The 26116-nt window shown below is 37.9% G+C and overlaps 1 protein-coding gene across 1 annotated transcript in view; it reads right to left on the bottom strand.

Moving 5' to 3' along the window:
* The window catches only part of SEC63 (SEC63 homolog, protein translocation regulator), a 66632-nt gene extending 42084 nt beyond the window's left edge, over positions 1–24548 (bottom strand). Inside the window, exons 1-4 of the mRNA XM_069487794.1 lie at positions 24270–24548; positions 7686–7785; positions 3810–3924; positions 792–904 (exon numbers count right to left, since the gene is read on the bottom strand). Of these exons, the coding sequence (XP_069343895.1) occupies positions 792–904; positions 3810–3924; positions 7686–7785; positions 24270–24393 (452 nt within the window). The 5' untranslated portion in view covers positions 24394–24548. The remainder of the gene's footprint in view (positions 1–791; positions 905–3809; positions 3925–7685; positions 7786–24269) is intronic.
* Between the last annotated feature and the right edge of the window lie 1568 nt (positions 24549–26116).

Consider the following 26116-nt stretch of genomic DNA (forward strand, 5'->3'; position numbering starts at 1 on the left):
CTGAAGAACACAGTTAATTTTTATCTCTTATTAATATCCAAGAATAACAAATTCTAATTTTATATACTCTATTCTGTTTCCCCCCAAAGTGTGACAAATATTCCTCAAAGTTAGTAAATGCACAGAATGTCTGTGCATATAGTGAGTGCATGTGTGTATGATATATGCATCTCAATAATAACTTCACCCATGTCTACATGTAAGCCACCAAGGAAAATATGATTTGAAAGTTCTCAAAAGATTCTTGAAGAAAAAGTTTCTGAGCATTAAAAAAGGAGAACTTAACAATCTACGTCTCAACAAGTATAGTAATTAACAATATAATAACTAGGAATACACTAATATAAAGAAATTCTAAAAAGAAAAAGAAACCAAAAATGAAGAACTTATACGTAAAAATAAAATTTGTCTTTAAATAGTTTAAATGAGATAAGCCATACAGCAAAATAAGAAAAATAGATCAAAACTAATAAAAAAAACCTATAAATAAAAACAAGGTCTAAGTTCTTGTAATCAGGATGCTAATAAAATAGTTCAATTAACTTATCACTCACTATTTAATTTAACCAAGTTCACATGGCAAAAGCACTACCCTAAGTGTCAACTCTTCATTACTTAAAAATGAAGGTTTAATTAAATTACCACTTTAGAGCTGCTGGGTAGTTCCATAAATGATAAGACTCAACATATGAATTCAGCTTAAGTGTATGACAACTATTTTACTATTTTATTAAAAAAGAAAACCATCTTTACCACTCTTAAAAATTTGTAATGGGTCCTATGATACTTACGCTGCATAAGCTTTTGCTATCCTCATGAACATGACTTCATCACCTCCTTTATCTGGATGATATTTAAGTGACAGCAAACGATATTGTTTCTTAATTTCTGCTACTGTTGCCCCCTAAAAGGAAAAGTTTGAGTTAGTAAAAATAAGTACAAATCTTTTTTTTCTTTTTTTTTTTTTTTTAAGGCTGGTCAAGTGGAACAGTGGAAGTAGAGAAAATAAGTACAATTATGTAAAGAAATAATACATTTTACTTTGAGCTTAAAACATGAGCTACCCAATATTCTGAGAAAGAGAAAATGAAGGTTTCATCCTGTATTTTGTCCCATAAACTTCATCCCATGTATTTTAATAAGAATATACTTATATTTTCCAATATATTTTATTAAACACCTACTATGTGCCATGTAGTACACCAGGCACTGATATGAAACTGAAACCACATAATGCCACATTTAAAATATTAGGTTAAATGCCAACTCAATCCTACTGAGGCAAAAAATGAAAAAAAAAAAAATATTAGGTTATTAAGTATGGAATGTCCAATTTCCTTAAGTACTAAGTTTGACAGTTGATATCTCTGGCATTTCACTTTGACATTTCTTAGTTGCTTTTTTTTTTAATTGTGAAGGTACATACTCATTCTTTCAAATGCATGTTTTGGCTTGTGATTACCTTTCAAATTTTTTTTTTAGATTTTTAGAGCAATTTTTATGAAACCCTGGATAAGTCTGAAATTCGTGTTATTTTTTAGTAAGAGTTCCATCGTGGAAGGATGTGGTTAATGAACACACAGTACATCAATGGTTTGAGAAGTTTCATTCTGGTAATTTTATAATCTTGAAAATGAGCCACATGGGTGACCTGAGACCACAGTGGATAACGATGGGCTGAAAGCTGTAGTGGATGCAAATCCATCTCAACCTATGCAATTATTAGCAGCAAGGTTTAATGTTACTATTCCAACAATATTGGACCATTTGAAACAAATGAGCAAAGTAAAGAAGCTGATAGATAGGTTCCACATGAATTAAACAAGCATCAGAAGAGAAATCGTCTTGAAGCTTGTCTTTTGCTTGCTGTCATGACATAAAGTCAAACCATTTCGATACCATATTGTTACGTGTGATGAAAATGGATTATTTTTGATGATCGCAAGCATGCAGCACAATGGTTGGATAAAGATGAAGTGCCAAGACAGAGTCCAAAACCAAATATTCATCAAAAAAAGTTAATGGTGTCTGTTTGGTGATCCAACGTTGGTATTATGCACTACAGCTTCATGAAACCTGGTCAACAGATTATAGCAGATATCTACTGCAAACAACTGGATGAAATGATGAGGATGCTTGCTATTAAGCAGCCGAGATTGGTCAATAGAGACAGACCAATACTCTTGCAAGACTACGTCACAAAAAACAACACTGCTCGAGTTACAGAAGCTGGACTTGGAAACTCTTTGTCATCCACCGTATTTGTCAGACCTTGCACCAACTGACTACCATTTCTTCCAGGTTTTGGACCACTAAGAAGTGGAAGGAAAGGAAAAATACTTAATTCTCAATAAGCTATGGAAAATACCTTTTGCACTTTCATTGCCACTCATTCTCCAGGCTTCTTCACTGCTGGTCAGTAGCAAGCTACTGTTAAGATGGCAAAACCGTGTCAAAAGTTTAGGTGCATATTTTCATTAATTGTACTACTTCTTGTTTGAGACATAATAAACTAAGCTTCTGATTCAAAATCGGACATTTCATATTTAATGACCTAATACACGAATACAGACGTTTAAATATCAAAAAATAATCACAATAAATTAAGTATGGCTCAAAGAACTCTCATATCAAAGGTTAACTGTCTAAGGAATAATCTGAGGAATACTTAAGGTTTTAGCTGTTTATTCTAAGTAAACATTTAGTAAGTTGATCTTAATTGTTTCTTAGTCTCAATTTCTATTTTTTTTTTTAATCAGGAAGCTCCTTGAAACAGAATAGGTTCAAAGAGACTCTTTCCATTTCTATTAATTTTTTCATACTGCTTTTTATTGCCTTTTTAATCTTAGAAAATCTCTCAATGACCATGACCATCGCAATAAGAAAAATCACATGATATGCAGACTTTTCTTCTACAAAGCAGAAAACTAGCTGATAAACACTCTCCTTTGTACTATATGAATGTCTGGATCAAGCCATCTACTCAGCAGAAACTCAAAGTAAAAGAAAGTGGTTGGGGGCATGGGGAATAGAAAAAGCACTGGATTCAGCTTGGCTACTGACAAACTTGGCACCCCACACAAATTTCCTAGACCTCATTTTCTCTTATTAAAAAAAAAAAAGCCTAGAAGATTTCTACCATTAATTTCATTCTACTGATATACTAATTTTCTATTGGGACCCATTAATCAAGTTCAATCAGGAGATCACCTAAGGGACACACTCAGAAGTTAGTATGAATTACTGTGACAATGACACTAGTTCTTTATAAACCCCCAACCCAGATACAACACACTGCCTTTTTTTTTTCCTTGAAAGCAGTCTCTATCACCCAAGCTGGAGAGCAATGGTGCAATCATAACTCGCTGCAGCCTCAAACTCCCGAGCTCCAATGACCCTCCTGCCTCAGCCTCCCAAGTAGCTGCGACTATAGGTGAACACCACCATACCAGAGAAATTTTTTCTTTTTTTCTTTTTTTTTAAGGAGACAAGATCTTGCTATATTGCCCAGGCTGGTCTTGAACTCCTGGGCTCAAGTAATCCTCCCACCTCAGTCTCTCGAGTTGCTGACATTATAGGCATCAGCCACTGCACCCAGCCCAATTCTCAGTAATATGGCAATCAACAGCTATAGCTTAAAAACATATACATTAGAATAATAATGGATTAGGTATCTTTATTTTAATAAAAAATGTAACTGACTCAAGTCCGATTTCTTTTGGCATGTCACAATATTTTTTAGGATGTGGATCTATAATATTTTCATGGAATCATTAGACTAATGTGCATTATATAAAAATACTACTTACAGGATCCAAATTTAATACTTCATAAGGATTGTATTCTTGATATTCTCGGTCTGTTTTGGAAACCTTGTATGCAAGGAATAAGAACAATGCCCATCCTGAAAGCAGAACTATCTTCCTGTTTAAGAAAAAGATAAGTGAATTATAAATAAATACATCTGTATGGCTTTCCTTTAAGAGTTTAAAGACATTATGGCAAGATCAATGAATAAAATAATCTAGGGTAGGTACTTATCACTACGCTATTGACTCAAATTCTACAATCACTGAGTATAAACTCCTGTTACAGCAAGGATGGTGTCTTTTTCACCTCTTAATTTCCTAGAATCTAGTACAATTCCTTGCATATAATAGATCTTCTTAGTTGCTATTTGCAGAATTTTAAATAGAGAAGTGAATTCAACTTATTAACTTATTCAATCCATTAAATTAAATCAGAATATATAAAGTATTCAGTAAACGGTTAATGTAAAAGAGAATTGCTCTGACCTAGCAATTACACTTTTAAATAAGATAAACTAAGAAAAATTGGTCAATTATGCAAAGATAAATAAATAGCCTTGTTGATAATAATGCAACTTTGTAAACAACCTAAATGTACAGTTATAAGGAACTAATTAAATAAACCATTTATAGGGGACTAATTAAATAAACCGTGATGCAGCACACAATGCAACATATTATAGCCAATGCAGACATAGAAAGATGAGCGTAATAGGTTAAAAAATATATATAAAAGAACATATAATATGAAAACAAACTAATTTCTTCTCCTTCCAATATGTTTTGTTTAGTAAAAATAAAAGGGTGATATTACCAGTTTTGGAGAGGTTAAAGAAAAAAGGAACTCTCATACACTACACACTCTGAAGGAATATCTGGCAATAAGGTATTAAAAGTCCTAAAGAAGTACATACGCTTTTTTCTTTAATACATTCTATTTCAAATAATTTAGAAGGAAATAAGTTAGAATTAAGTATATAAAGTATAAAAGAGTGGTTAGAGATGTAAATAAGAGCCTAACAAAACCAAAAAATAAGCATCTTAAATATCCGTCAACAGATTACTGGACAAATAAACTAATAGTACATCCATACAGTGAAATACTCTCTAGCCACTAATAATATTTGCTGTGGATAATTGTCTGCCTTGCATTGCTAAGTTTATAAAAGAAGAACAGCTTTCAAAGCTGTATGTATATAACATAATCCAATTTTTTAAATAAAAAAGTATGTACTCATCTTAATAATGGCTAGCTTTAGGTAATAAGTCGAATGACTTTTTTTTATATCCTTTATATAACAATTTTTTACACTGAGCAGGAACTGTTAGACAAAGACATAAAATGAATCATAGGCCAAATCAAACTGGAGTTACCTGTTGTTTTTTTTTTTTTTTTTTTAAATAAAAAATTTTTTTGAGACAGTCTCACTATGTTGCCTAGGCTAGAGTGCCATGGCGTCAGCCTAGCTCACAGCAACCTCAAATTCCTGGGCTCAAGCAATCCTCCTGCCTCAACCTCCCAAGTAGCTGGGACTTTAGGCACACGCCACCATGCCCAGCTAATTTTTTCTATATATATTTTTAGTTGTCCATATAATTTCTTTCTATTTTTAGTAGAGATGGGGTCTCGCTCTTGCTCAGGCTGTTCTCGAACTCCTGAGCTCAAACGATCCTCCCGCCTCGGCCTCCCAGAGTGCTAGGATTACAGATGTGAGCCACCGCGCCCAGCCGGAGTGACCTGTTTTTAAAAAGAGAAGAAAACTTTCCAAGTGCTAAAGGTAAGCTGTTTGCTTACCTTTAGCACTCTGATTTTTCAAACAAAACAAATCCTCATCTCCCAATGCTTCCTAAGCTTTTCCTACTATCATGCTTTTGCTCTCTTAGATCCTTCTACCTAGAATTCCTGTTCTTCATCTCTCCCATTACAAACTCTATTCATCCTTCAAGACTCAACTTAAATAATCCATCCTCCATAAAGCAATCCTTGACCCTTGACAAGATGATCAACAGGAGAGGATGGTTACAGCCACTAAGAAGCACAAATCATGACTTTCCTCCTCTGACTCACTACAAGTTCCTTGAGCATGTGGACAGATCTTATTTAGTTTTGACTAACCCCACAGTAGCTCAAACACAGCTGACATCCATACAAATTTCTTTCCACTAGGCCAAAATAATTCTAATCCTTATTAAGGGCATATAATTTCAAGCTGCTTTCCATAGCTTCTATGTGCCCATCTATGCCCAAAGAGGAGAGAGATCCCTACAGGGAACACTCTCTGACTTTTGCCTGGCTGTCCAGTGACAGGTAGTTGAGAACACAGGCTCCAGAACAAAACTACCTGAGTACAACTCCCAGCTTTACCATTTATTAACTGAGAGACCTTGGCATATTGTTTAACTTTTTGGGGGGGGAGGGCGGGGGACAGGGTCTCTCCCTGTTGCCCAGGCTAGAGTGCAGTGGCATCATCATAGGCCACTGCTAAACTCCCAGGCTCAAGTGGTAGATAGGACTACAGGTGCACACCACCACATCCAGCTATTTTTTTTTTTATTTTGCTCAGGCTGGTCTTGAGCTCATGAGCTCAAGCAATTCTCCTGCCTTGGCCTCCCAAAGTGCTAGTATTACAGGCATGCGTCACTGAGCATGGCACCAAGTTGCTTAACCTTTTACACCTCCAACTTTCAGTGTGGATTTGAAAATTAAATGAGATTAGGTATATAAAGTATTTAGAAGGTGCCTAACAGGTAGCAAACAATCAATTCACATGAGCTATGCACTGTTATTAGAAACTCTTACCCAAATCTCAGCTCCCAGCTTGGACCTCACTTAACTCAGGGAAGCCGTCTGTCTTGGGCCAGTTAGGAGACCTTACTTTGCCTTTAGTTTCACATCATTAAAGAACTCTTAGCACCAAAGCTAACCCTCCCCTCCCCCTACAGAGGAACTAACTAGGCAAAGTCAAACCTCACAAAGAAAAACTATTTAAACCCCCTGAAATCACACAGCTATGCTGAAAACTATCATAACTTAAACTAAGATTTAAAAATATCTGGTTCTACTCTTACAAATTTTCTTTGCTAGGACTTCTCTTCCTATCTACTCAATAGATAAATGTAGGTAATTTACAATATATAGTCATCCAATAATAGCAACTCTCTCACCTCCTGTCACAGTTTCATTTATTACCTCTAAGTTGATGGCTTCATGTAAATGTCCAAAGCCTCGTAACCAGCATGCCCCATAGCCTCACAGAATCAAACAGGCCTGCCTGCTCTAATTAAACATACTAATGGCCTGTCTAAGCAGATGGGCCTGCCAAAATAAAGGGTGACTAGGTTCCTACCCCACTACTTCTAGCCACATGACCTTGGTCAAGTTACCTCACTTTCTTAGCCTCAGTTTCCTCATCTGAGAAAAAGCACAAACATCTACTTTGAAGTTAATATATAATTAAATTAGATAACATATAAACCCTTAGCACAGAACCTGGTACACAGTATGTGTTCAATCAACTTTAAGTATCACTATGAATTACAAACCTGACCATGTCACCTCCCTATTTTTGAAATCTTTTATAGATTCCCCAATACTCTTTAATATAAAATTCAAATTCTGACACTAGGTGCACAAGGTCTTTACTTCAAGATTTGACTTATCACTCTCCTCCCTCTTCCAGCCAGAAGTACACTCTCCTTCCTTTGAACTTCTAAACCACTCTTTTCAGACAGCTCTCAAATTTACTAATTATATCTTACTCCTACTACATACAGGCTACAATTTCTTTACAGACACATCTTATTCATTTTATCCATATTTTGTATGACACCTTGCAAAAAGTACTAAATATTTTTTTATTGAAATTCATTACTTACTTTACTGTAGGAATAATATTTGGCTGGGGTTTTAATAACCGTAAACGATACCACATGCACCTTCCATATACTTTTCTGATATTCTTTAATCGAATTTGCTCTGTCAAAAAAGAAAAATAAGATAAATTAAACCATTTTTCACAATGAGGGTAAAACCCGTTAACATCATAATAACCTTCAATACCATGCTAATATTTTACTGGAACATGAAAGTACTGCCTATTCAAATAACCTTTAAAAAACTTTACAAGATAGGTTAAATTTTTTGTCATTTAGAACAAATGACCTATCTGGAAAACTTCATTTTTCATGTGAGTTTACTCACTGAAAATGTAAAAACTGACTTGCACCCAAAATATTTAGTTATATGTGATCAGTAATTTCTGAGAAATTCGCTCCCTCTTTCCCTTCCACTACAGAAGAAACAAAAAGCATAAAATAGTTAAAACATGGTTTACTAAGAAAGCTAAGCAGAAATGACACTCTTCAAACATGAAAATAATTGCCTATCAAAATATCTTCTAAATAACAAAGTTTAGTTAGGTCTTATCTAAGATATAAAACTAATAGAATTTGGAGCTTTACCATAAAATCAACTTTCAGTCAAAATAAAGGTAGAGAGTAAAATTCAGTATCACAAACTCTAATTATTTTGTGTTAAAGTGGAAAAGTCTCCCAAACCCATAAGAATTTAAGATAGGTTTATGTAAAAGTTATGACAAAAGCTATTATTTTAATTCTCAGTAAAAATTTGCAGTTCAATTAAAAAGAAATTAAACCAAAGCCAAAATAATATGTAGTTTTACTAAATTTACCACAATCACTTGGTTTGAATAACTCTCCCAAGTTGAAAAAAAATTTTTTAAGTTTTAAAGTAAAAATCTACCTTTTCAAAAACATTATGTAAAAAGCAAAGTAGAAAGCCCCTGCCAATCCCAAAGTCCAAGCCAGGACTTTGAAGGCCAAGAAGCCAATGCCAAAAGGCATGTACAACCACAAAAAAGATCTGTATGTCATCCACCTCTGAAGGTATCTCAAATATCCACGGAAGAATGCTCCCCCAAAAAAACAAGCTTTATCATTATGGCATCATCTCAGGTTTCCCCATTACTAAGTCAGCCACAAAGAAGAAAACAACACATTGTGTTAATTGTGGATGTCAAGGCTACCAAGCATCAGACCAAACAGGCTATGAAGCTCTATGACATTGGCATGGTTAAGATCAGCACACTCATCAGGCCTGATGGAGAGAAGAAGGCATACGTTTGACTGGCTCCTGACTATGATGTTTTGAATGTTGCCAACAAAATTGAGATCATCTAAAATGAGTCCAGCTGGCTAATTCTAAAAATAAAATTTGTCAGCATATTAAAAAAAAAAAAAATCTACAAAACTGCAGTCCTTAAACAAGATGTCAGGTAAGTAAAAGGACTTGGCATACAACAGAATGCTCCAAAGCTACCATGTAAGAAGTCCAAGTACCCTGTTTCCACCATGCTTTGATGAAAGCAACCACATGGGAGAGCTGTCCGGCAGGAGGTATCATAACCAGGTGTGATAAATAGGGATCCATGTAAGGAAGGAGGTGGTAGCAGAAAAGGAGACTGGTAATATGCAGGAGGACTGATCAAATAAGTTAAAATATTAAGGATACCTGGCATTAGTTTTTCACTGTTAGAGAAAGGAGTGACAAATATGAAAAAATAGAAAAGAATGAAACTTTCTTTTGTTCTGTTGGATTGGAATCAAAGGTATCACTATGAATGAATGCCTCTTAATATAAAAATACAGATGCAGCTCCATATACAATACATACATATATACATACATACATACATACATATTCCTTAGCTCTGTCTACTAAGTGGGCCTAGGAGCAGCAAAATCTCAATAGCAATGGGTACATCTAGCACCCACATCTTGGCTTCTAAATACCATTCTCCACTAACAGGAACCAGGGATCCAAGTATCTTCCCACAAAATATTAATTATAAAGGGGAAAACAATGACTTTACAGTGGGATAGGCTGAATACTTGCCCCAAAATGTCCACAATCTAATACCTGGAATCAGTAAATATATTATCTTAAATCGCAAAATAGACTTTATAGATATGACCAAATTAAGGATCCTGAAATGAGGCACTTATCCTAGTGGGACCAACATAATCACATGGGTACTTATAAGAAGGAGGCAGAAGGGTCAAAGACAGAGACAGTGATGTGACAATGGAAACAGAGGTTAGAATGATGCCCTTTTTGAAGATGAGGGAGGGGCCACAAGGTAAGGAATACAGGCTATCTCCAGAAGCTGGAGAAGGTAAGGAAACAGATTCTACCCTAGGGCCACCAGAATGAACCAGTCCTAGCAACACTATGACTTTAGCCCAGAGAAACTGAATTTGGACTTCTGGTCTCTAGAATTTTAAGAGAATAAATTTGCGCTGTTTTAAACCACTAAGTTTATTACACAATAGGAAACAAATACAGAAAACCCAACAGTCACTACCTTAACCAAGTGATCAGTGAACATCACCAGTAAAAGGACAATCTGAAATCAGATATCACCTGACAGAATCCAATGAAAAGAACACAGAATCAGTTTTGTGAAATTCCTGCCTAGGATACATTTACCTGAATCTAATCATGAGAAAAAACCAGAAAACCCAAATTCCAGTTTATTCTACTAAATAAATGGTCTATAATTTTTAAAGTAAAGGAAAAGTGAAGAAGCAAACTCAGACTAAAGGAAACTAAAGAAACACATCAACTAAATGTGATGTGATTCTGAACGGGATCTCGTGCTATAAAGGACATCACTGAGACAAGTGACAAAACCTGAATGGGGTCTGACAATGAGATGGTAGTAATAATAATTTTCACAGTTAAATTATGAACACTTTTGAAAATACCACTGGTGATTTTTAAACATGTTCTATTAAATTAAGCCTTTATAGCCTATATTTTCAAGTATAAAATCAAGGCAATGTTTGATGAGATTTTATAAGAACAATGTTGAAGTCTCTTTATGAATCAGATGGTTTGATCTATTCAAAGGTATGATGTTCTAATGTCCCCAGTCAAGAAAAAGTACACATGGTTTTCAGCCCCCATAATCTTATATTATACAACGTATGCATGCACCTTGTAAGTCACAGTCTTCCAACCTAAAAATTAAATCTTAACTTTTCAGGATAATATTTAAGTCAATAAATACTACTACAGGGTATGGTTTACACATTAACATGGTGGCATTTAGATTTCCAGCACAACTAAATATTCATTGTACACATTGCAAATCTCTATATGAATGACCTCAAGTCAAAGTAACTATCATAATTAAAGTCCTTCCACAGAGTTTTTTATTTTTATTTTTTCTAGAGATGAGATTTCTCTATGTTGCCTAGGCTGTTTTCAAACTCCTGGGCTCAAGCAATCCCTCCACCTCAGCCTCCCAAAGTGCTGGGACTGCAAGCATGAGCCACCAGGCCTGGCAGACGTTTTTTAATAAGACATTTAGAAAACTAAAGAGAAGTTCATTAATAAACTTCTAGTCTATAGAATTACTAGTTTAATTGCTATTAAAAATTATGCTAGAGGCTGGGCGCGGTGGCTTACGCCTGTAATCCTAGCACTCTGGGAGGCTGAGGCGGGAGGATCGCTCGAAGTCAGGAGTTCGAGACCAGCCTGAGCAAGAGCAAGACTCTGTCTCTACTAAAAAATAGAAACAGAAAATTAATAAAGATTTAAAAAATGAAAAAGAAAATTATGCTAGGAATATCATTAACTTATGATATCATTTTTAAAGAAATTATCTACATTTATAGAAAAAGGAAATTCTAGGTAATAAATATTACAAACATACCATCCTCATCCGTATAGTGGTAACCCTGCCTGTCAAAAAATTAAGAAAATATAGAAAGGAAAAAAACAACATATCATGATCACTGTCAGCGGCTGAACTTTATTTAGTAAAGCTACAGGATAATCCAGGTTTGGGTTAGGTAGTGCTTCATAAAACTTTGTCTTTGCTACAACAGTCACACTTGTCCACGCTACGATGATCAGCCAGTCCGTAGCATTACTGAGTGGACTCTTAGCACCATATCATAGAACCCAGAGAGCTGAAGGAACGTTAGCCAGATCTGAAATTTTCAAACCTGTTTAGCTGCTTACCACAAAAGAAAAATCATGTGCCCTCTTATAGATTTCTAATATGGCATCTAAAATGTTTCATCCTAAATTTAAAAAATTACAAAGGATGTCATCTGACATAAAGCTGACATTTTAAAATGATTCCACCCTTTTTAAATGTATCCAATGAAATCTAAAAACCGTAGCAATTTCATACATTCATTTATAAAAATTCATGAATAAGCCCTTCATTCTACCTCCCCCACATATTTTATCCTAATAAACATTTTTATCATAAGTCATTTCTTATAACACTGAAACATACTTCTTAAAAGTACTTTTACAATTCTGTAACTATAAAATTTTTCTCAATTTTGTGTTTTGAAAATGTTCAAACCATCAGAAAAGTTGAAAGAAAATTACAATAAAATAAAATACTAACAATAAAATACTCTTCACCTAAATTCACCAACTCCTGGCTTTATCTCTATTTCTTTCTCCCCCCCCCCTCGCCCCCATTTTTATCTGAACTACTTTAGAGTAAGCTGCAGACATCAAGACACTGCACCTATATAGAGCCACTGGGAGCTGTTGAAATAGAATGAAAAAAAAGACACTGCACCTCTAAATGCTTTAGTACATGTCACCAAAGAACATCAATAAATCTATCATACTCAAGTTTAACAGCCATAAGGTTTTACATGTTAAATTTTCTAACACTACATTTTTTTGTGTTATCAAGGCAACAAATACATTATAGATTGATAAATTATTAAATAGTAAAATATCTGTTATGTTTTCACTTACAAGAAATTATAAATATACCAAATGTTTAAAAAGGGTAAAAAAACTCTTAAATACTAATGCTTGTTTTTGAAAATAAAAAGTAAACTTCTGCCAATATGGCACAATATTTGGTAAAATAGCTTTATCTTCTACTTCAAGTATATTTTGTCAAAACCTAAAGGTGCACATTAGCTCATTCAATTTATAGAAAAATATATGCCATGCAATCTAAATAGCAAAGGCAGTCCCTATTTTTAAACCAATCAGCCAAATCAAACTCTGTCAAAAAAAGTCTAACTTCATTTTTCAGTCAAAATAAATGTATCAAATAATTTCTATAGTTTTAGGGTTACAAAAACCACTCAGAAATAAGTTTTAGAACGTATGTTGAAATATAGATTACTAAAGTTAATAAAGCCAAATGATATACAGATAATTTATTTCATTATACTTAAAGGAAAAATATGTACCACTTCTTTTACAAAATTCAGTGATTCCCAAAACTATTCCTAAATCCCTAAGGGGTCCAAGAAAATACTAACAAGCAGCAAAAAATTATTTTCAATATTCCAAAAAGTCTAAAGGCATCACATATCAATCAATATTCTAGGTACCCAAAGTCTCTCTGCATCTAGTCAAGATATATTACCTCACTGGTGATAATACTGGCTCACTGTTGGAATAATTTTGTTTTTTAATTAGCTAAAAAGTGTATAGGAAAACAATTTTACTATAATAGTGGTTTGTTTCCCAGAATGTTTCAAAATAGGAAAGTCATGAGAATGATAATTTGAAAGTAAAAGATTGAGAATCACCACTCTAGACCACCAAAAATATAACTCTGCCAGTCATTCTAATCACAAAGTAGATTAAGAGAAAATAAAGGTTCTGTTGAGCTCTTAACTTGAATCTGAATACTTAGCCACAATGTGTCATTCACAAAGCTAGTTCAGAACCATTTAGATTTGGGACAGAGGCCCTACTAAAAATTATTAACCCTCACCATCACCCAGTGCACACAATCAAAGATAGTCTAAATGGGAAGAATTTCAGAAACTTGGGTTCATCTTACACCTATGCAGACTGACAATGGAGAAGGAAATTCAGAAAGCAACTCAAAATGTTCTTGAACTAAAAAAACAAAAAACTGGATCAGAGCAGAACTACCCCATCACCACCAAAGTTAACAATCTTCAGCAATGCCCAGATAATCTAAGTGCAAACCAATACAAACCAAGTGGTTCAAACAGATCAAGAGCTATTCAGTCTTTTTAAAACTGGTACTTGACTGGACAGCAGCATACAATTATATCACATGCTTACCTATTTCAATTTTCTTTTCCTTCTATGGTACTTAAACAAGTACTAAGAATAAGGTTTTTCAATTTCAACACTACTGACATTTTGGATTATATAATTCTTTGTTGTGGAGGGCTATCCTGCGCATTATAGAATGTTTAGCAGCATCAATGCTCTCTACACAATAGATGCCAGGAGCAGCTCCCCTGTGGAGACCAAAACAACAAACAAAAAAAATCTCCAGACACTGCTCAATGTCCCCTGGAACACAAAATCACACCCTGATTTAAACACATACCCATACAGCTATAGAGGATTCATGGGAAGCAAGTTCAATTGTATGACCTGAAGAGCAGGAACAAAAGGAGAAGGAAGATAGGAAAGGCTGGCAGAATACACAGAAGTGAAAAGGCAACAATTATCTTTTCCCGTTCCCCTAAAAGTATCCTTCAGAAAAAAAGAGAACCACTGTAGTGATTTTTGAGTACTTACGGAACACCTGGGGGAAAGGGGAAGAAGGAGAGGAAAAGGGCTGGGGAGCTTCATCATTGATTTTAAAAGATGACCGGTACCACTAGTCCCAGCTATTCAGGAGTTTAAGGTGAGAGGATCACTTGAGCCCAGGAGTTCAAGTCCAACCTGAGCAACATTCTTTTTGGGGGAGGAAAAACAATAATAAAAGACTAAAAAAGCTTGAAAAAGTCACCGCAAAACAATCCCAATTAATGCTAGTTTGGCAAACTTAGAGGGTCATCTGAAGGCAAAAAAAAAAAAACAAAAAAAAGAACAGGTATTACATAATTATCCCTGTGGGTATATTTCAAAATTCTAAGTGTTAGCTGTCACTGTAAGCAACCCTTGTGAAGACCACTTTAAAAAGATAGTAAAGTGTACTAAAAATAGAAAGACATTATATGGACAACTAAAATATATATATACAAAAAAATTAGCCGGGCATGGTGGCGCATGCCTGTAGTCCCAGCTACTCGGGAGGCTGAGGCAGTAGGATCGCTTAAGCCCAGGAGTTTGAGGTTGCTGTGAGCTAGGCTGACGCCACGGCACTCACTCTAGCCCGGGCAACAGAGTGAGACTCTGTCTCAAAAAAAAAAAAAAAAAAAAAAAGATAGTAAAGTGGTTACATTATAGAAATCAAAAATATATACCCACAGGATAATCAAAACACCTAATGTTATATAATGCTTGTCTTAGTCCGTTTTGCGTTGCTATAAAAGAATACCTGAGGCTGGGTAATTTATAAAGAAAAGAGGTTTATTTGGCTCATGGTTCTGCAGGCTGTATAAGAAGCATGGCATCAGCATTTGCTTCTAGTGAGGACTTCAGGAAGCTTCCACTCATGGTGGAAGGCGAAGGGGAGTGGCATGTCACGTGGAGGTGGAGTAAGAAAGAGAAACAGGAGAGGCAGGTGCAAGGCTCTTTTTAACAATCAGTCCTCAAGGAAAGTAACAGAGGGAGAACTCACTCACTACAAGGACAGCCGGGATCCAACCTCATGACCCAAACACCTCCCACAAGGCCCCAACTCCAATGTTGGGTATCAAATTTCAACATAAGATTTGGAAGGGACAAATATCCAAACTATATCAATGCTACATTTGTGGCCTGGAAGAAAATTTCTGGTGATAGGTTCATATTCAGAACCCAAAAGTAGGCTGTGCATGGTGGCTCATGCCTATAATCCTAGCACTTTGGGAGGCCAAGGTAGGAGGATTGCTTGAAGTCACGAGTTCAAGAACAGCCTGAGCAAGAGCAAGACTCCATCTCTACAAAAAATTGAAAAATTAGCCAGGAGTGGTGGCATGTGCCTGTAGTCCAGCTAGCCTGTAGTCCCAGCTACTGGGGAGACTGAGGCAGGAGAATCGAGTGAGCCCAGGAGTTTCAGGTTGCACTGAGCTATGACAACGCCACTGTACTCTACCCCGGAGGACGGAGTAAGACTCTGCCTTTTGAAAGAAAAAAAAAAAGAAGAACCAAAAAAAAACAAAAACAAATGCAAATGAAACATATATGAAAAACTGTTAGATAAGTCATCAGGAGCTCTGGTAATGATAAAGTATACATGAGGAATTATGAAAATAATTGTTTCCTGAAATGTAAGGGCATAAAACTTTAATAGTATGTGATTTTTAAATATTCAACTAAATTCATAAATTAAACACTTTAATAAGGTATGACTTCATCCCTAAAAGGATATATATTCAAGCTGACCAAAAAACTTTTTTCTTCTCATTAAGAAATAGGAGATGGCCGGGCGCGGTGGCTCACGCCTGTAATCCTAGCACTCTGGGAGGCCGAGGCGGGTGGATCGCTCGAGGTCAGGAGTTCGAGACCAGCCTGAGCGAGACCCCGTCTCTACTAAAAATAGAAAGACATTATATGGACAACTAAAAATCTATATAGAAAAAATTAGCCGGGCATGGTGGCGCATGCCTGTAGTCCCAGCTACTCGGGAGGCTGAGGCAGTAGGATCGCTTAAGCCGAGGAGTCTGAGGTTGCTGTGAGCTAAGCTGACGCCACGGCACTCACTCTAGCCTGGGCAACAAAGTGAGACTCTGTCTCAACCAAAAAAAAAAAGAAATAGGAGAATATTAAGTCAGATCTTATCAATTCCCTGCTTTAAATCCTTCAATAGCTTCCTACTGCACTTAAATGAAATTCAAGGTTCTTACCCTAGCTCACAGACATGATCTGGGTCCCAGTTCTCTCTCTCTGACTTCATCCCAAACTAGCCTCCTCTTCTGTCACACCCCTGACATTTTGTTCTTCTGTGTCCCTGGAACATGCCAAACTCTTTCCTGCCTTAAAAGCTTTTGTACACAACTATTTCCCCAGCCTGAAATAGACTTATCCCACCTAATTCAGAAATTTAAATGGCTGGCTCCCTCATCACCCAGCTCTCAACTTGAAGTCACCTTCTCAGAAAGAACCTCCATGAACATCACTTCTCTACATAGCATTTATCACTATGTGGTATTTCTGTTTGTTTGTATATAGTGTGTCAATCTCACCCTCCCACCCCCCCTAGAATGTAAGCTTCAAGAGAAAGTGATCCTATCTATATTGTTCACCCCCATATTCCACTGCATAACACAATGACTGGCAAATAGAATGTACTCAATAAATATTTGCTGAATGTATGAATCATCTCATTTAGACCTCCCAACCACCCTGGAGGTATGTATGTAAGTATTATTATTACACCTTTTTTTTCCTCTCATTCTGTTGCCAGGGTTAGAGTGCAGTGATATAGCTCACTGCAACCTCAAACTCCTGGGCTCAAGCAATCCTCCTGCCTCAGCCGACCAAGTAGCTGGGACTATAGGCCCACGCCTGGATCGATTTTTTTTGTTTTATTTTTTAAGAGACAGGGTTTAGCTATGTTGCCCAGGCTCGTCTTGAACTCCTGGGCTCAAGCGATCCTCCCACCTCGGCCTCCCAAAGTGCTATGATTACAGACAATGAGCCCCCGTAGCCAGCCTCTGCTTCTTAATCTCTGTTATTTTTCATTCTGTAAGATGCTGTTACATTAACTTGCATATAGTATAGCTGTAAAAAATATGTTCTAAGATGTCCAAATATACTGCCAACAAAATCACATACAAACTCTTCAGCTGGGCATACAAGGTTCTCCATAACTTAAATCTACTTTTTGGCCTTTTCTCACATTTTACCACTCTGTGAACCCTGGTTCAAACTGATCTGATTTGTACTTTAAACATACTCCATACTCACGCTATTTCTTCTTTTCCCCTTTCTCCCCCATCCAACTATTAAAATCTTCCTCATCCTTAAAAGTCTAGTCAAAATCCACCTACTCTTCAAAGCCTTTCTTGACCTACAGATCTTCACTATCATCCCCAATGAGATGTAAATACTTCACCTAGCTAACCTACACAACACTTGTTTTTACTTCTCTTACACTTTCTTTGTTGTGCTCTGTATATACTAATTCATGCATTTGTCTAATCTTAACCTTTTAACTCCACCCAGGTTACAAACTATCAAAATAAGACTATGTTTATACTGCATTTATCTTTGTATCATCTGTTGTACCTAGTACAGATACAGTGAACACTCAAATCAATAACTACTAGATCTAACAAGCAAAAATCTAAAGCCCAAAAGATCTGGAATCTACATAAGAAAATTCCTTCATCCACAGTAACACAAACACAATTCCAAAATGTAAAGAACATCTTCTTTAAAAAAAATAAACAACCCCGCCAGCCTGAGCAAGAGCGAGACTCCACCTCTACTAAAAATAGAAAGAAATTATATGGACAGCTAAAAATATATATAGGAAAAATTAGCCGGGCATGGTGGCGCATGCCTGTAGTCCCAGCTACTCGGGAGGCTGAGACAGGAGGATCGCTTGAGCTCAGGAGTTTGAGGTTGCTGTGAGCTAGGCTGACGCCACGGCACTCACTCTAGCCTGGGCAACAGAGTGAGACTCTGTCTCAAAAAAAAATAAATAAATAAATAAACAACCCCCATAATATGCTGAAATAAAAAAAAAAATAAACACCACCACCTTTCAAAGAAACAATGTGATAGTGAAATAGTGTAACAGAATTTGTCTTCAACAAAGTCTGGTAATAATAGGAAACACTTTTAAAAGGAAATCCAAGCACAACATGAATATATTCATAATAACCTTCTTTATGTCTGAATAAAAAGTATGATTAAGGGAACAAACATCTGAGAAAATAAGCCTTTGTTTTTCAGCTTCTCCTAAGATCAAGCAGGTATGCAACATGACCTTTAAATAAAAGAATTTTACATAATGCAGTTACGAATCCAATGTTTGTCACCTCATCTATAAAACTACATGTTGTGCAATAATTCCTACTGCCAAGTTCCCAGCTGGTTTCCTCTGTATAGTTCTTACATGCGTATATGCTATTTGTCTGATATCCCTCTGTCAGGATAAAACACAGAGGGAATGACCTTTTTAAAAAAACAATTCAAACTTTTCTCAGATCTCTAATACCCCTTCAAGATCTAAAGTCTTAGAAAGACTATATGCCCTAAGTTTGAACATTCATAAGATGTACCCTTTTGAACACAGAGCTGATACCCTTTTGAACACAGAGCTGATACCAGCCAGTTTTTTCCTTTCTGTTCTTTTTTAAGAGACAAGGTCTCACCATCACTCAGGTTGGAGTGCAATGGCACTATCATAGTTCACTGTAACTTCAAATTCCTGGGCTCATGCGAGACTCCCACCTCAGCCTCCCAAGTAGCTAAGACTACAGGCAAGCGCCACCACGTTCAGCTAATTGTTTCATTTTTTGTAGAGAAGGGGTCTCGATATGCTGTTGCCCAGGCTGGTTTCAAACTCCTGGCCTCAAGAAATCCTCGTACCCAGGCCTTCCAAAGTATTGGGATTACAGATGTGAGCCACCTCACCTGGGCCAAAATAGGACTTTAAATCAAAAAAGGCTACAAGAGATAAAGAATATTACATATTAGTAAAAGGTTCAATACAGCAAGAACATAAAACAATTATAAACATTTATGTACCTAATGACCATCCAAATATATGATACAAAAACTGATAGAACTGAAGGGAGAAATAGTGCTATAATTGGCCGGGTGTGGTGGCTAACACCTGTAATCCTAGCACTCTGGGAGGCCGAGGCAGGAGGATCACTTGAGGTCAGGAGATCGAGACCAGCCTGAGCAAGAGTGAGACCCGGTCTCTACTAAAAATAGAAAGAAATTATATGGACAACTAAAAATATATATAGGAAAAATTAGCCGGGCATGGTGGCGCATGCTTGTAGTCCCAGCTACTCGGGAGGCTGAGGCAGGAGGATCGTTTGAGCCCAGGAGTTTGAGGTTGCTGTGAGCTAGGCTGACACCATGGCACTCTAGCCCGGGCAACAGAGTGAGACTCTGTCTCAAAAAAAAAAAAAAAGAAGAAGAAGAAATAGTGCTGTAATAATAGTTGAAGACTACATTACCCCACCCCCCACTCCCGCCACCAATGATACAACAACCAAACAGAAGGAAATAGAGGACTTAACACAATAAACCAACTAGATCTAACAGACATACACTCTACCCAACAGTATCACACATTCTTCTCAAGTGCACATGGGACATTTTCCAGGATAGACCATATGTTAGGCCACAAATTAAGTCACAATATATTTTAAAAGATAGGTATTATACAAAGTATCTTCTCTGACCACAAGATAACATTAGAAATCAATAACAGAAGTAAAGCTGTTATAACAGAAGTAAGATTCACAAAACTGTGCAAATTAAACACCACAAAGGCAAATTAGAAAATACTCAAAGATGAATGAAAATAAAAACACAGGATATCAACACTTAAGAGAAACAGTAAAAGCAGTGCTCAAAGGGAAATTTGTATAAATTCTTACATTAAAATCATCCCCACGGAGGTGCATACGGCAAAATGTTTAATCATCTTTGGGTGAGGGAATTACAAGCAATTTTGATCAGTTCCTTTGTGCTTTTCTCCATTAGATATATGCAACTTAGTAAGAAAAAAGTTACCAGCACTCAAAAATCTGATCCATCACTTAGAAGCAGCATCTAGCACAAAGTTAATGCTCTATAGATATTTGCTAATTGAAGGAATTTCTACAGTGTGTTTAGGTTTTTTTGTTGTGTTTTGTTTGAGAGGGAGGTTTCACTATATTGCCCAGGCAGGACTCAAACTCCTAGATGGTGCATTCAGTTTTGCAAGCATGTTTATGTGCATTTCTTTCTCTGCTTCTCATAATCACTGCTTGGGTCGGTAGAGCAGGTTATCATTATTACCCCTAGAAAAGGAGGCTGAGCATTCAGAGTTAACTAAATAGGGATTAGCATGGAACTTAACACCAAAACTTTTAACTTTTCAAATTCAGGGTTTTCTTACTAGGTATATTGTACTAAACACCAAAAGTAGACTCCTACTCACATTCCCCAATCAGAGAGCTGATTCCTTTCTACACTGTTTGAGAGGCAGCAAGCAAAGCAGAATAAAGAAAGGCAATTTTTTTTTAAGTTCATCAATCCTTTCAAACAATGAAAAAAGAATGAGTACTTACATACCAAATCAAATTGTTCCAGAAAGTCCATGTAACCAGCAAAAACAGTAGGAGCTAATGGCATCATGATGTGCCACATTATTCTAAACATTTTACATATAGCTCATTGTTTAATCCTCACTTTAATTTTATGAAACAGATTACTATCTCTATTTTACAGATGAGTATACTGAAACACAAAGTTAAATAACTTGTCTAAAATCAGTAAGCTGCAGAGAGCTAGGTTCCAAAACCAGACAACTTTTAAAAAGGTCAAAGAGTAGAGTCAAATTATTTATAGTTTTATAAAAAAGGAAGGTCAAGCCCCAAAGGTTAAGGAGTCAAACACCAAACAAAAACTTGGAAAAAATGATGATATATTTTTTCTCAATTCAAAAGATCTATAATCTTCAACCGATGGAAAGAATAAAATTATGTTTTCAATCATCTGAAATTCTAATGATTACAGGCAGTTACTTTCTCCTGTCGAATATTTTAATGAGAGCCTAACAATAAACAATGTGTAAAGCAATCATTCTTCTATTCTAGGTGAAAGGAGTAATAAACAAAATCATGCACTTAAGAATAAAGGTCAGATCAAAATTACATATAAGCCTTAAGAATCTTTGTCATTTTAAAAGCCCCAGGCAAAGCCAACTTCAACAGGAACCAAGAAAGCACAAAGTGGGCAGTGCACACAAAAGGTTACTGTACTGTGGGCAATAACAAAGTTGGGTAGTACTAAAGTAATTATGTGCAATTATTTCAAAGTGTTAAGGATATCCAAAGTACACAGGGCTCCAATCACAGCACAATGGTAAATACTTTGAGAGCCATTAATACATGACTATGATAAATTGGTTATAAACCCATAGCATTAAAGTTGTTTTGACAAAAACATGTGGCTTTCCACTACCAAAACTTTACAGCACTGTCCCACAGTAAGTGCTTCTTAGCTTTGTAAAACAAAAAGGCTAAGATACTAGTTTTTTGAATTTTTTTGTTTTTAGCAGAGAGCACATACCAAAACAAACATACCACCTCCCAAAATGACAACTCCAGCAAAACACCATTCCTAAGGAAGTTCTCCTCTAAGCAGCACTTCTCAAATACAAAAACAATTTAGAATCATAGAGGGTCCTTTTAAAACACCAACACATAGCACCCACTCCATACCATTAAATCAGAATATCTGGGGATGGGTACAAGTGCTTTTAAAAGTTCCCCAAGTGATTCTAATGTGTAGCCAGGGTGAGAACCACTGTTCTAAGGAAACCTAAACTCCACGTTATCATTTTAAACAGAGCTTTTGTCCATAATTGTCTGAAAAATTATTCATCTTATTCAGCCAATTTGCAAACAGCTAAGAGAATAAGACAAATAGGACCCTTCAACTATTATGTATACTCTAACCCCCAGTTTCTTCAATTGTAAAATGGGCATAATAGTATTAATACCTCATTGCATTTTTAAGAGAATTAAATAAAGTAACATTTGAAGTCCATGACTCAGAAATAGTATTAATATCCTCCAACTAAACTATTACCACTTCTCCAACCACCGCCTAAATGCTGGAGAGACTCAGTATGACTTACCTATAAGTTGTCAGATGAATTTTATAATACAAAGCCCAGCATGAAAATACAACTTTCAGATTTCAAAAACCCAGTGTACATTAAAATGATGGCTAATTTCTGAAATCACAGCAGCTTCTCAAAACATATTTTAAGCAAACCTACTCTCCCAATTAATTCTCCATTGTCTTCTACACAACCAACTGCACACACAAATGGGTGATAAGTGAAAATAAACTACTGTACTAAAAAGTGGACCCTTTTAATTCTAAATACAATTACCAGAAGAATGGCCTAGGTTTTGCAGATAAGAGAAACCATTATAGTAATAAGATTTCATTACTTACACACAACCACTGTTCAGAGAACTCACATAATTTAAATGCACTTAGGAAATAAGGCACAACAGTCTAAACACCACATTTCATAAACTACTCACAGAATGAGAAAACAAGACTGGTAACTTTGGGCAAATTTTTGCATCTAATGGATTTTTAAACTTATTGTCAGCTCTACAAAATGACAGTTTGTTTTAGTTCCATTCCAACTCAAGAATGTTACAAGGCATTGAATCCGCCTAAAATCAAAACAAGTTCTTAGCTGATTCAATGCTTCACTGTTAACAATCTCCCCAAAGTAGAGTGTATAACCTGGACAACCTAGAACACCACCATAGCCAATTTAAGAAAAGATATTTAAGCAAGTTAGCATAGCTCTTGAGAAATAAAGTTTTCCCTAAATATTAATACTCAAAACCTACCCCTAACTGTTAACACTACTGTAAATAACCAATTAGGCCCTCACAGTTTCATCAGCTTTAAGAATATCACCTGCCATATGTCCTAGTAGAGTGCAACAAATGGAATCCAAGCATTACCCAAACATAAAATTAAGTATGAAAAGAATCTATGTTATTTTGTGTTCTACTCCGATGCTGTGAAGTGTGAAAAGACTTAGAACTAAACGCAAATGGACCAGCTACCTCACAACTACCTACAACGTTAATTAAAGGAAACTTAATCCTTCATACTTGCACTTTTTCTGTCATAAACAGGAAACTCCAAAGAAAAGGAAATAGAGAAAAAGCCTATTTTTGCTAAGAGGAATAGCGGCATTGCTTCCAACCCCCACAGTGAGTGAACAAATGAAAAAGCAACGGAGGAAGTGACGGGGGTGGGCGGTTGGTGAGCTCAGTTGGAGTCCTCAACATGCCACCCAGCGCACACGGTGCCCAAAGACATCTTTAACAGCTGCAACAGGGAAAAAAGGGTCGGGCGCAGGAGGATCGTGGTTTGGGGAGGAGGGTTCAGAGTTGTGCCTGCACGTTCAGTTTCTTCCTTTACCAACTCTTCTCTCACCTCCCAATTCCCATCCTCCCCATCCCATCCCGCTCCCTCCATAAAGAAAAATACCCAATAAAAGCAGAGGCAGAGAAGACAAAAGAGGCAAGAAGAGGCTGCAAAGAGCATCCAGAACAATGGGGAAGACGGTGCGAAGCGAAACTCCTGAGGAGGACAATGAAAGGAGGTGGAGAGGCACCGAAGGAAACACCGCCGAGCCCGGGCCCCGCCAGCGGCGGACGCCTAGACTAGAGGCCTGGACGCGCGGTTGGTGTCACCCTGGACACCTCGGGCTGGGTTGGGCTGCGCCGGGGCGGGCGGGAGCCGCAGGGCCCGGCGGCACTGGCGGGGCCTGCCCGGCTCTGCGGGCAGCCGCCGGCTGGACTCACCGGCATTCTGGTCTCGGGGCCAGAGGTAGTATGTGGCCGGGATCACGATGAGCCCCACGAAGGAGGTGAGGAAGTAGAAGAAGGTGTTCCCACTGTCATCGTACTGGAACTGCTGCCCGGCCATGGCACCCCCTCCTCCTCCTCCCGCTCTTCTCCGCCGCCGCCACGACCCCGCTCTGCCCTCCGGCTTTCAACGCCCGGACCCTGTGTGGCGTAGCTCGGACGCCGCTGCCGCCGCCTCTCCTCCCCGCCCCCACGCTACTCTCACGGACACGCCGCCGCCGCCGCCACCGCCGCCGCTGCCGTCGCTAGCTATCGCGAGAGGAAATAGTTCCCGCCCCACTCGGTTTTTTCCCTCCCCCTGCCTGTCCCCCGCGAGCTCGCTAAGGGCGACGTGGCGCGCGCAGCCGAGGAACTCGGAGAGGCCCCGCCCTCATCCCCGCCCCCAGGCCGCAGCCCCGCCCCCGAGCTCCTGTAGGCCCTCCCCGGGGCCCCGCCCCTAATCCCAGAGTCCTTCCCCCTTTCTCCTCGGCTCTTTCTCCCCAGAGACCCAGGCCGGATCCTGCGAGTAGGGTCCCAGCGGAGGCTTCGCGCCCAGCAGTGCGCGAGGGTGGTTCACCTGGCTACAACTGGGGTCCGAGCTATTCGGAGCAGAGCTGAGGCTTCCTTGCCTCCCTCTCTCTCCCATCCCTACCCCACCCTGTCCTGCCCTCTCGGTTAATTGCCCTGGGTGATCCTATTTCCCTAGGTTCCGGATCGGTTCCTCCAGCCCCCACATTTTGGCAACAAGTGTCATTTAGTCGGGGAAGTGTCATTTAGTAGCTGTGTTTGCTATTAAACAACTGCGATCTCCGCTGCGCCCATTTTGCAGATGCAGATTTACCAAGCCCGTACAGATGGCGCCCTACCCATCCCAGAGCGGCTAATATTAACAGCCACCAGTGAACTAGCACTTCCTACGGCTCGGGCGGTAGGCTAAGACCTCTATTGCTTTGTATCGTTTAATCGTCAGTAAACTCCATGGCATAAAGTTAAGCATGCCCTCTCTGCAGATGAGGAAATTGAGGCTCAGAGAGATTGCCCAAGGTCACGCACAGTAAGAGAAGGTCTGGAGATTCAAACCCAGATCACTCTGACACCACAAAGCCGGTGCCCTTGTCCACTACATCGCCGTGGACCTTAGCATTTCCTTAGAGCCGCTGGCACTCCCGCGAGCTGTGGGCAGAAACCTGCGCTTCGGAAAGGGACGGCCAGGGGAGCAGGCGCTCTCGGGAGCCTCTGCCTTCCCGAGCTGTGGGATCCCAGAGGCCGGTGTCAGCCGGGCTGGCAGCGGAGCTTGTGAGCTGACCTCCCGAACCACCCCACGGTCCGGTCCAGCAGCAGCTTTGGCTGGAGCCTGTCGCAGCCTCTCCATTGCCCCTCCCTCTGTGGGTCAAAAGGATACCCTACCCTGGTTGTGGAGATTAAAGGGAATAATTGTGAGAATGCTTTTCAAAGGAAAAAATATGTAGTATGCAAATGCCAAATATTCCACAATATTTTTGAAGACTCATTTTAAGACTTTATTAACTAAATGCCGTCCAATATTGCTTCCATTGTCAGAGGAGAAATCTCGTCGCTTATACTCTTTTATTTCATGTCTTTAAAACTAGTATTTATCATAATCAGTAATTCTTTCCTTCATAATAGATTATGTTCACATGTATTCTCTCTTCCTTTTCAAATTTCCTGTCTACCCACTTTGAAAGGAAATTTCTAACAATCGTTTTCTCTTCATTTCTCCCCTCACTCTCCTGTGTATAAAGTTCCCAAAGACTACATCAGAGGGGGAAAATAAAACAGAGAAG

The sequence above is a fragment of the Eulemur rufifrons genome, chromosome 15 (assembly GCF_041146395.1).
Source record: "Eulemur rufifrons isolate Redbay chromosome 15, OSU_ERuf_1, whole genome shotgun sequence".
Lineage (NCBI taxonomy): Eukaryota > Metazoa > Chordata > Mammalia > Primates > Lemuridae > Eulemur > Eulemur rufifrons.